This window comes from Aedes albopictus, chromosome 1 (genome assembly GCF_035046485.1).
Source record: "Aedes albopictus strain Foshan chromosome 1, AalbF5, whole genome shotgun sequence".
Taxonomy (NCBI): domain Eukaryota; kingdom Metazoa; phylum Arthropoda; class Insecta; order Diptera; family Culicidae; genus Aedes; species Aedes albopictus.
The window spans coordinates 172,667,720-172,679,703 of NC_085136.1; the positions used below are offsets into that span (position 1 = coordinate 172,667,720).

An 11,984-nucleotide genomic window follows, 5' to 3' on the forward strand; every position below is an offset into this window, starting at 1 on the left:
TAATTGTAACCGCTGGTTACAAACAAGAAGCAGATGAAGGTTTTATCGCATTTTTATAAACACCTAATGGAATTAGAAGCTTACTAAAGTATCGAAAAATTCTTTAATCAATTATTATTACTTCGATGCGGCAGGTTAAACATCAATTAATATTTAAATTGAACAATCTTTTGTGCAGTCTGATTTTAATTCAGTTATCATTATTTCTATCAAACAACAATTCAGCATATATGCTTGTTTGTGGCTTGCAATTGCTAGTTAGATATGATGTTTCATAACATATAATGGACGAATGAATGAATAAAGTGGATTGAAAATCCAAGTCTATTCATGATAGTGGTATAAAAGAATAGAGTTAATAAACTATAGAGGACGAATTTCGCTGGTGTTCCCTTTGTTCTCGCTCGGAAATATACCGGGTATCTACCTGTCAAACTGCATATTTTTTTGCTTTGACATTTATATCCCTGCCTATCTCCGCCAGCAAGAGATGTTGCGGCGGTGACGCCAGCGTCATTCTTCCTCTATAATTTATTAGCTCTATTTATAAAAGACCCAAATAGGGGGATTAGGGGCATATTGGACACCCGGGGCGAAATGGACACCCCTGTTTTTTGCCGAAACCGTTGACTTTTATGTAAAACGTTTAATGCATAAGTGTAAAGGAACAAGTCATTGTTCTACTTTTCAAAAGTACCATTTATATTCCTTCAAAATAACCAAAATATCATTGAAATTGAAGTATGTTTTTCATATGGTGAATTTCTTATAATTTCGAAGCAGCAGCAAATAAGGCATTACGAGTGTTTGAGTGTGTCCACCATACAAACAAGTGAAATGTTAGCTTATCTACATGTATACGCAGATTTAGCAATGGATAAAGTATTATATTTTTGATCAGAAGTTACTAAAAATAGCAATTTCAATGTTGTAGTCGATTCGGGGCGAAATGAACGCTCACACTTAATTTAATTTGCCGAGGCCGGCAAAATAAATCGCCGAGAATCCAACAGCTGAGAGCTCGGTAAAAATCTCGGTGAAAGTTCAAATTGCCGACTAGTCTGCAAACTTTACAAAAATCAACTGTCAAACTTTGACGAGTGGTTCGGCAATACATTGCCGAAAACTTCGGCATACATGGTTACCGAAATTCAGTAAATGTTTGTTTTCTTTAAAGCTTTTTGATAAGAAGAAGTAAAATACAACGAAAATTATGATTAGGTTAACAATTTTATTCACCCTAGTCCTGAGTATGACATTTTGGCTTTTTTAACTGTACATCAAATGTAAAAACATAATTTCACACTTCCCCCGAGGTCACTTCCTCCTGCTCTTCCTCCACGGATGCGCCGGGACAGCTGGATGTCCGTTACATGATGGTGATGCGCTCGGCGTGGATCGCAGATGGTGTTTCCGAACAATCCGATCAGGCTTCCTGCAGGGCAGTAACGGCGGCTCTTTGCAAACACATATCAGTCATGAAAACATGCGCAATTTCACACTCCCACGCTGGAGCGGCAACTTGCGGAGTAAGCAGAAACTCGGTGGACTTTTGGTAACGACGGATTTCTCGCAGAGGTACCGTTCCCGGCCGGTAACGATGCAGCTTCTTCACTCCGCCGCCGCGGACCGCCGGTCGAGGGAGCACTTTTGTGGGCGGTCTTTGTGGCCAGCTGCTTACGGGGATCCTTTCCTCCAGTGCATTTTCGAGCGGTTTGTTTTAAATTTACGGACCATTTTTGCTTCTGCTGGTGAAGTCCGGCAGCAAACACCTTGGAGGCGAGGATCCGGCCGGTTCCGGCACTCCTCCTGCAGCGTTCCATCACCAAAATAACAAACTGAAAAGAAAATGAAAAAAGACATCCATTAATTGATCAAGTTAATGAATTCAATTGGTTTACTTACGAGAAAATCATTCGATCGACGCCAGTGATCCGCTTCAAAAACCAGTCTACCATGAGATGTAGGAAGCTCGGCTTCAGTCCATCTATGGTAAAGGGATATTCAAAAGAAACACATTGTTTCAGTCTGCAATAAAAGACCAAATGTAGGAGTCCGTCCCAGTCCATTTGGCAGTCCAGTCTATCATGAGATGTAGGAAGTGAAACTTCAGTCCATCTATGGTAAAGGGATATACGCAAAGGAAACGGAATGTTTCAGTCTGCAATAAATATACAAATGTAGGAGATCCATCTCAGTCCATTTGGCAGTTAAGTCTACCATGAGATATAGGAAGTAAGACTTTAGTCCATCTATGGTAAAGGGACATGAAAAGGAAACTTCACGTTTCAGTCTGCAATGGAAAAAGCAGCCTGAGATCATTTAGATTTCCGGTCTACCACGTGCTGTAAGAAGATTCTGTATTGTCAGTCCACATTAAGTGATAATAGGATGTTTAAAATTTAAATTACTTTATTTTGAGTCTCATTTCAGAAAAAAATTAACACATTGAGTAATGTACATTGTTACAGCGTGGCTGGATCGGAATCGACCGATAAAATCGCTCACCTGTAGACGGACAGAAGGGCCAAATGTTACAGCGTGGCTGGATCGGAATCGACCGACAAAATCGCTTACCTGTAGACGGACAGAAGGACCAAATGTTACAGCGTGGCTGGATCGGAATCGACCGACAAAATCGCTCACCTGTAGACGGACAGAAGGACCAAATGTTACAGCGTGGCTGGATCGGAATCGACCGACAAAATCGCTCACCTGTAGACGGACAGAAGGACCAAATGTTACAGCGTGGCTGGATCGGAATCGACCGACAAAATCGCTCACCTGTAGACGGACAGAAGGACCAAATGTTACAGCGTGGCTGGATCGGAATCGACCGACAAAATCGCTCACCTGTAGACGGACGTTTGGATTCTGGGCAGCGTGTTGGGGGTAGGGGAAGCACCAGGTTCGGCTTCGGCTCAGGTTCCAACTCACTTGCGCCACAGTCACGTCACCAAAACTACTTCTACTTCACAGGGGTTCGTTTCTCGCCGATTGATCACTTACACACTTTATTTGGAATTTAAAACTAATTTATTCAAACTTATTTCATACAAAAGCAATTTACAATTTAATTTTCAATTCAGAGTGTTCAGTTGCACGCGTGCTCGCAGGTGGAAAATTTTCACTACTCTCCTGCAAATTCAAATTTGAACCTCGCTTGCTGCGATGCGGTTCGTTAAATAGTTGCCAAGCAAAAATGTTTGTGTCGCGTCTAATGTTCGCAACATTCTCCGGGCCAGAAAGCGAGCTGATGGGTTGCAGCAATACTATTTTAGTGACCGGCCTCTTGTACGTGGATTTCGACGTTCGTTTTCGCACCGTCCTTATTTTGTCATCCGGACCACGGTAGACCTTCTCTACTATACCCTTTGGCCAGCTACCTCGATGCAAATTTTCGCCCACAATCATCACCAAGTCGCCTACTCTGTACTCATGGTACTTCCTGTTATCCGGCCATTTGCGACTCCGAATCAGCTCCGGACGATAAGCTGCTACCCACCTGCGCCAGAAACGATCCGCATAGACCTGCGAATGTTTGTAGGTGGCACGACAATCCAGGTCTCGTTCATCGAAATCGTGGTCGAATTGGATCACGTTGTTCCGTCCGAGCAACAGCATGTTGGGTGTTAACGATTCTGGATCCTGGGGATCATCTGCAACGTGCGTCAATGGTCGGTTGTTGACGGTGTTCATCGCCTCACACAACGCTGTCCGTAGCACCAAGTGCCGCTTTAACGGAACGGACCAATCGCTCCCAGCACCCTCCAAAGTGTGGAGCACCAGGTGGTATAAACTTCCACTGCACACCTCTTACGCTCAGCGTCTCCTCGATCTGCGGCTGGTCCAGTGACTTCACGAGTGATTTCAGTTCTTGATCGGCACCGGTAAAGTTCGTCCCATTGTCGGTCATGATGCACTGCGGCAGTCCACGTATAGCCATGAAACAGTGTATTGCCATTATGCAGATGTTTGTATCGAGCGATGGCACTACCTCCAGATGTATCGCTCTTGACGTCATGCAGGTGAACAAAACAACCCACCTTTTCTCAAAACGCCGGCCGACTTTCACAAATGGCGGGCCAAAGTAGTCGATGCCAGTACAGGTGAAAGAATGTACGAACGGGGTAGTTTGCTCCGGCGGCAGATTTCCCATCTGTGGAATGGTTGGCTTGGCTCGCAGTTCTCGGCACTTCACACATGACATCGTGTACTTCTTCACCTGCGAGCGGCTCTTCAAAATACGGTGACGTTCCTTTACGTTGTTGATTACGGTTTCCAGACCTTGATGTGCATTGGCTATGTGGTACATCCGGATCAGCAGTGTACAGAACGGGTGTCCATCTGGCAGAATCACTGGATTGTTCACTTCGAACGGCTTGCTATCGTTTTGGACGCGACCGCGCATCCGGATGATTCCCTCTTGGAGAAACGGCGAAAAAGTTTTTAGCCGACTGCTAATCTTCACGTAACCTGACGTCTTCAGGCTGCGCAGTTCGGATTGGAAGGCCTCTGACTGCACCTTCTTATACCACGTCTTCCTAGCTTCTTCCATGTCTCTTACAGTGATTGTTAATCGTTCAGGCTTCTTGTGTTTCGGCAATACTAACAGCTTCCTCATTTTCAGGTAGTATGCGGTCGACCTCAACAATCGGTTGAAATCAGAGAACCTGGCGATGTCGGGTAGATCAATCCTTTCTTCTCTGAATGCCGTGCAGCACAGCTGTTCGGCGGCTTCCTTGACGACCAGGTCGGAATGGCAATTTGCAATCTCTGCAGATGACATCTCCAACGGGATGCCGGGAGGCGGCGCATTCCAGACGTCGGGGGGCGACGCATTCCTTGCATCGCGATGTGGTAGGAACGGACGATCTATTCAGTGGGACGATTCATGCACGTTGGTTGGTCTGACCTTATCGGATTCGGTAAGCCAATCTGCAACGCGCTTCGAGACGTCGGTGTAGGTACTCGATCTGCTCGATGTACCCGATCGGTGACTTGAGTCAGATTGCAGCTCGATCTTCCTCAAATCGCGATCTCGCTGCCGCTTCAGGAACTCCGCTTTTCGCTGCTCGGTCTTCAGTGCCAGATCGTGTTGAATCTGCAGTTCAGCAAGCTGCTTCTCAGCCACGATCCTGTCCCGCTCGATGGAAGCTCGCAGTTCAGCCTCCTCATTCTGCTCTTCCAGGTCCAAGAGCTTGATTTGACTGCCAGTCCTGCTCCTTCGCGATGTTCGAGTTCTCGTTGACTTCGCAGGTTCTCTCGATGCACCAGAGGCGACAGATTTGTTCTCCGGAATCGCGTCCGGTTGAGTAGCAACGTTTTCCCCCACGTGGGGATTCACATTCGATACGTTGGGTGGAGTACGAAGCATGTTGCTTAGCTTAGGAATATTAACTATGTAATTATCTAGATACTTAGGAACTAAACCTTTATTTATTCTAGCAGACCGTCGTACCTGCTGTGCCATATAAACCGGTCATGGGCAATCGAAGGACCAAATGTTACAGCGTGGCTGGATCGGAATCGACCGATAAAATCGCTCACCTGTAGACGGACAGAAGGACTAAATGTTACAGCGTGGCTGAATCGGAATCGACCGACAAAATCGCTCACCTGTAGACGGACAGAAGGACCAAATGTTACAGCGTGGCTGGATCGGAATCGACCGACAAAATCGCTCACCTGTAGACGGACAGAAGGACCAAATGTTACAGCGTGGCTGGATCGGAATCGACCGACAAAATCGCTCACCTGTAGACGGACAGAAGGACCAAATGTTACAGCGTGGCTGGATCGGAATCGACCGACAAAATCGCTCACCTGTAGACGGACAGAAGGACCAAATGTTACAGCTTGGCTGGATCGGAATCGACCGACAAAATCGCTCACCTGTAGACGGACGTTTGGATTCTGGGCAGCGTGTTGGGGGTAAGGAAAGCACCAGGTTTGGCTTCGGCTCAGGTTCCAACTCACTTGCGCCACAGTCACGTCACCAAAACTACTTCTACTTCACAGGGGTTCGTTTCTCGCCGATTGATCACTTACACACTTTATTTGGAATTTAAAACTAATTTATTCAAACTTATTTCATACAAAAGCAATTTACAATTTAATTTTCAATTCAGAGTGTTCAGTTGCACGCGTGCTCGCAGGTGGAAAATTTTCACTACTCTCCTGCAAATTCAAATTTGAACCTCGCTTGCTGCGATGCGGTTCGTTGAATAGTTGCCAAGGCAACCAGTTCGCGTGGTCACGACGGTTGGGCCGACGACGGGCGTCGACAGTGCCCGAGCAAAAATGTTTGTGTCGCGTCTAATGTTCGCAACATACATCATAGCTGCTTGTAGTGAATACGCTGATGTATAAATTACCAGATAATCATCATAAAAAAATGAAGTTTTATAATGGTAGGTGAAACCTGGTTATACTATCTGATGAGAAGGGGGAGAGGAAGGTATTTGGAGCTAAGTATAGAAATGGCTTCATATTTATAAATAATTAATTGCATATATAATTCCAACCACATTTAGATGGAAGTAGACGACCACCCATATATGGAAGATTGAACGGTTGCAGATTGTGGATGATTGGACGAATCATTTCCTGTAGTCGATGTGAACACGATGGTCGAATTTCAAGAATAGTTTCTTGCTTGGCGGATTCTTCAATCTATTCCAAGATTCAAAGATTACTACCAAAGGGTAACGAACGGGAACGAGAAAATCGTCATAAAACAGTCTGAAATAGTATATTCTATGAATTTAAGTTTTACTTAAAACTAATGTCAACACTAAATGTATTTCACAAACAGAATATTTTACTAGCTATAAGGAACATAAGTTTGAATGATTTATGCTCACAATATTGTAAAATTTTAAATAAAGTTGAGGAGAGATGTAGTAGGTTGTGCGGAGGGTGACATTAGATAAACAGAAAAATAAACATCACTTCTGGTCCAGACCTCAAACTACTAACACTGTTTTCATCAATGTTAACACTGTACGAGCCTAACTCCATACAAAAATTGAAATCAATCCGTTTGAAATTGACTTAGTTATAGCGGCAAGTGCCCAAAATAGGTACACCTGCCCAAATGGTACAAGACCCTACTTAAATCTCCATTTTCTTTAAACTTCAAATCTATAAGACAAAAATCCTTCGAATTTTTTTATTTACCTATGTAGTTATTTGTGTTTACATCGATAGACTATCAGTAGCCCCAATGATATTAACCGTTATGTGGCCGGCAAACTTTTTGCTTTTTTCTACACCGTGTATTTTAAATGGGTGCTGGGTACCCGGGTACCCTGCCGGCCACATAAGGGTTAAAAACTTAAAACTATTGAAAAAATGTCACTATTTTTTTAACACATTTTTTACACATTTAGTAAACAATTATTTCATACATTAAATACAGAGTAGAGATACAAAAAATTGATTTACAGCTACGACATGAACAAAAACTTTAGAGTAACATAAGCACATAGCTTTATATTTATTTGGTTTAAGACATATTTTTGGAAAAATCCAGAAAAAACCAAGTACCGTGAGGTGCCCATATTTCGTGCACTTAAAAATTCTCTAAGTTTGATAAACTACTGAAATTTTACCATAAAGTGTTGAGGACAACCCTATAGCGCCGTACCAACCGGTACTGCGCACGCCGCTGGGCTCGCACTCGGCAACATAGCTGTCACTGTGTGATGCTGGAGATACTAGTAAAGAGATCTGCGGAGGCGGCCATTGTGAGCCAATCGTGCAGAGAGAACTGTCAAAGTGTGAGCCAAATGAACATGCTTATCGTTCGTAGGAAGGCGTCGTTCGAACGGTATTGCAATCGGAACTAAATAAATTAAAAATATTTATTTTTAATATCGAGATATTGGCGGCATATAGCCGAGGCGGTAAACGCACGGGTATTCAGCATGACCATGCTGAGGGTGACGGGTTCGATTCCCGGTCGGTCCAGGATCTTTTCGTAAAGGAAATTTCCTTGACTTCCTTGGGCATAGAGTATCTTCGTGCCTGCCACACGATATACACATGCAAAATGGTCATTGGCAGAGGAAGCTCTCAGTTAATAACTGTGGAAGTGCTCATAGAACACTAAGCTGAGAAGCAGGCTTTGTCACAGTGAGGACGTTACGCCAAGAAGAGGAGAGAGGATATTGGCGGCATATGTATGTTTAGTAAAAAGATAAAAATTTATTAATTCTGCTTTCAAAAGCTCATGCTTATGACACTTTTGTTGCTGCACTTGTCGAAAAAACTTCCATTGCTGCTTCTTGCTTCACTTCTGCCGATATGATTAGCGTAACACTTTTGCATTGAATTTCAGATTTCTTCGATTGCTCCGCTATTTCAACAAAATTTTGAAAAAAAAAAATTCTACCATAATTAGAAAATGTAAACAAAACAACTTGAACCACAACGAAGTCACGCACAAAGTTTGAACATCTAGTTTTGTAGCAAGTGTTGGCAGCTGTTGTAAACAAAACAAACAGCGTTGCCGAATCGATGTATGTAACTTCCGCTCATCTCTATAGCTGCTAGTACACAGGGTCAAATATTTGTCCAAAAAGAAACCAATGCTCAAACATCTTGTTTGACTCGATCGAATTTTCATTAGTGTCAAACTGATGTTGTTTCTTGAGTTCTTTCCTTGTCAAATTTTTGACCCTGTGTACTACTGGCCTATGTAGAGGATTTCTAGGAGATACGCATCAATGAATACTTTTAAGGCCCCTTAGCGTGTCAGCTCAAATTTTGCTCTTCTTATTTGATTCTTATTCCAAACAGTCATCAAGCACGATAGTAGTTGTGTAGCCCTAGGTGTAGCCTTTCTATACCCATTCCATAAACAAACAAACAAAAATAGCACCTCTTTGTCTCGGTACCTCCAATGTAAACATTTCGAGAATATGAATCATTTGAAAGAAACTCAAGCAGTAAACTACTCTGCTTCAATGAATAACAAGGAAACATATCCAAATGTCACGAAAAATGTTAAATGTTTTATGTAACAAGCTAGAAATGATCGAATTATTTTGGTACGCTCTCCCACCGTTTATGTTTGCTGCAACAGCAGTGCTGGCGGACCGCTTGGTGAAGATTTCGTAAATTATAATGCTTTGCTTATTTCGCTAACAATTGGGTTGTTTAGTGAATTAAATATTGCCATTTTCTTTAGCCTAATCGAAAGAGCTCATTTTTCTGAGTATTAGGTGATTTTATTGCGTTCCAATTTCTTCGTTTTGATGGTTAAATGAACAAAACAGTTTCAATTTCCGTGGCTAGAATGACAGTTCAATCGATAAAGTGACAGTTCACCCCGAACAAAAAATTTTCTCCATACAAACTTTAAATGCATTTTAAAAATAGTTCCCGGGCACCAAAAATGATGGAATTCTGGATTTCGTCTAATTTTTGGACGGAGATTCCGATTATGCAATAATCTGGATACCCCTAAAGAACCCAATTGTGGTAAAATGTTAAAAAATAATCACCCCACAAATTATTTTTGATTTTATGACGCATAACCAATGTGTTTGACTGGATTTTTTAATTGATTTCGATCAGTTTCATTGATGCTTTGGCCAGCAGGATCGACATCACTGCGTGCAATGATCGATGATTGTGCGCGCCAAAAGACATCACTGCGCTGCCGTCGTCGTCGTTGGTACTGCGGTGGGTAAACACCGCCAACCACATTTTAGTGCGGTCGAAACAAATCGTTAATCGTGAATACATTTTTATGCCGAATATCTCGCGTGAAATTGATTATTTTATAGAATAAGATAAGTATCGATTTTTTACAAATATGTATTGGTGCAATGTTGTGTAAAGTTGATTTCGGTCAATGATTTTGAAGAAGCCATTTTGCGATGACACGCTAAGGGGCCGTAATGTGGTTGTCGTTGTATTGTTTTTGTATAGAATGTATCAGTTTGTTTACGTCCCGCAATGTGATTCGTTTCGCACCTTTAACGTGTCGTATTAAATAAGTTGTTTTAATCGTTATCGTGCGCGTTTTAATCCCCAATGTAGGGACGATCCGAAAGTAATTATCGGGGGATTTCCGCGGTGCAAAAGTGGCGACAAGTATTCGCGAGTGAGGGTAGTTTTTCCGTCGACAAAAACTCACCCAACAATTCGTCACCCGCGCGGAAGAAGCGAAAGTGGAGTGCGATGGCCGACGGTGGTAGCGATCGTGACGGGCAAAATGGTGTTGACCCCGCGGGAGTGTTTAATCAACGGCAATTAAATCAGCCGATTATCCCCGCGACGTCGACGACGACGACGGTTCACCCTCAGCAGCAGCAGCAGCAGATTTTTGTGCCCGTTGTGACGACACACCAGCATCAGCAGCCGTTCATTCCAGTTTCTTCGGCTCAGCAGCAGTTCCCAACCTTCCCACCCCACCAAACGCAAGCGCCGCAGGTTAGTAATGATGTGCTCATCCAATTTATGCATATCATGCAGCAATCGATAACCCAGAGCCAGATGCAACAGCAACAAATCATGGCTCAGGTGATTAAGCTGCAGCAGCAGTCCGACGACGACAGAAAGCAGCTTTTTCGCAGCATCTCGTCGTCGATTAACGTGCAAGTATCACCTAACCCGGAACAGATCCTTGACTCCTTGGCCAGCAATATCAAGGAATTCCGGTATGAGGCCGAAAGCAACGCTACTTTCGCGGCCTGGTACTCTCGATACGACGACCTTTTCGAGAAGGATGCTGCAAGGTTGGACGACGAAGCGAAAGTTCGCCTGCCTATGCGAAAACTGGGTTTATCGGACCATGAACGGTACGTGAGCTATATTCTCCCGAAACTTCCAAATGAGTTTAGTTTCGCTCAGACAGTTGTCAAGCTCAAGAGCCTGTTTGGAGCGAAAGAGTCGGTTATCAGCCGTCGATACCGATGCCTGCAGATCGCGAAGAACCCCACTGAGGATCATGTGGCGTTCGCGTGCAGGGTGAACAAGGCTTGCGTGAAGTTTGAACTGGGGAAACTCACCGAGGAGCAGTTTAAGTGCTTAGTGTACGTGTGTGGCCTGAAATCGGAGAACGACGTCGAGATTCGCACTGGTATCCTCACGAAAATCGAGTACAACAACGACGTCACTTTGGAGCAGCTCTCCGAAGAGTGCCAGCGCTTATTCAATCTGAAGCACGACAGCGCGATGATTGAATCTCAGGCTCCGTACAGCGAAGTACAAGTGGTGAGGAAGTTTGGTGGGAAGCGGTTCGAAGCATGACCGGGAATCTCCAAGACGTTTTTCCAGTGACGCCGTCCAGAGACCAAGCTACGCGTGTTGGCTCTGCGGTGCATTACACTACGCCCGGGATTGCAGCTACAGGAAGCATAAGTGTTTCGACTGTGGCCAAGTTGACAACCGTGAAGGCTATTGTGAAAGTGCAAAGTACCGGAGACCCGGAAGCAAGAAGAAGAAAGAACCACGACCAAGGTGGTGGTTGTCGACGTGTGCAGCGTGCAGCAACGGCGCAGATTTGTCTCCGTTGGCCTATCCGGAACGGACATCCGGCTGCAACTCGACACCGCCTCGGACATCACCGTAATCAGCAGGGAAAGTTGGAAAAAGCTTGGCAGCCCTGCACTATCGGCCTCAACGGTGAAAGCGAAGACAGCGTCCGGCAACATCTTGTCACTCGATGGGGAATTCGAGTGCGACGTCACCATCGACGAAAACACACAGCGTGCGTTGATCCGTGTCACCGAGAACAAACTCCATCTACTCGATGCGGATCTGGTGGACGTCTTTAACCTCTGGTCCGTGCCCATGGACAGTTTCTGTTGCCACGTGTTGGGTTCTCCTACGACGACCGCTGCACTCAAGTCGTCTTTCCCCAACGTTTTCAGCGAGCAGCTCGGCTTGTACAGCAAAACGAAAGTGAAGTTGGAGCTGAAAGAAAGTGTTCGACCCGTATTCTACCCGAAGCGTCCGGTTGCGTAGGC

The 11,984-nt window shown here is 44.3% G+C and overlaps 2 protein-coding genes across 2 annotated transcripts; one reads left to right on the forward strand and one right to left on the reverse strand.

The window, feature by feature from the left end:
- Positions 1–3,703: 3,703 nt before the first annotated feature.
- On the reverse strand, positions 3,704–4,789 carry LOC134289818 (uncharacterized). Its single transcript, XM_062856398.1, has one exon. It carries the CDS (start codon positions 4,787–4,789, stop codon positions 3,704–3,706), a length of 1,086 nt encoding a protein of 361 aa, XP_062712382.1.
- Positions 4,790–10,194: 5,405 nt separating this feature from the next.
- On the forward strand, positions 10,195–11,982 carry LOC134289822 (uncharacterized protein K02A2.6-like). Its single transcript, XM_062856403.1, has 4 exons — positions 10,195–10,248; positions 10,321–10,446; positions 10,489–11,229; positions 11,425–11,982. Exons 1-4 carry the CDS (start codon positions 10,195–10,197, stop codon positions 11,980–11,982), a joined length of 1,479 nt encoding a protein of 492 aa, XP_062712387.1.
- The last annotated feature ends 2 nt before the right edge of the window (positions 11,983–11,984 follow it).

Bases quoted from the DNA above. Each gene is read 5' to 3' on its own strand.
- LOC134289818 (XM_062856398.1), bottom strand. From the start codon at position 4,789: ATGTCATCTGCAGAGATTGCAAATTGCCATTCCGACCTGGTCGTCAAG.
- LOC134289822 (XM_062856403.1), top strand. From the start codon at position 10,195: ATGGCCGACGGTGGTAGCGATCGTGACGGGCAAAATGGTGTTGACCCC. The intron at 10,447-10,488 runs GTTAGTAATGAT...CATATCATGCAG, and splicing joins ACCAAACGCAAGCGCCGCAG to CAATCGATAACCCAGAGCCA. The intron at 11,230-11,424 runs GTGAGGAAGTTT...CTATTGTGAAAG, and splicing joins CGTACAGCGAAGTACAAGTG to TGCAAAGTACCGGAGACCCG.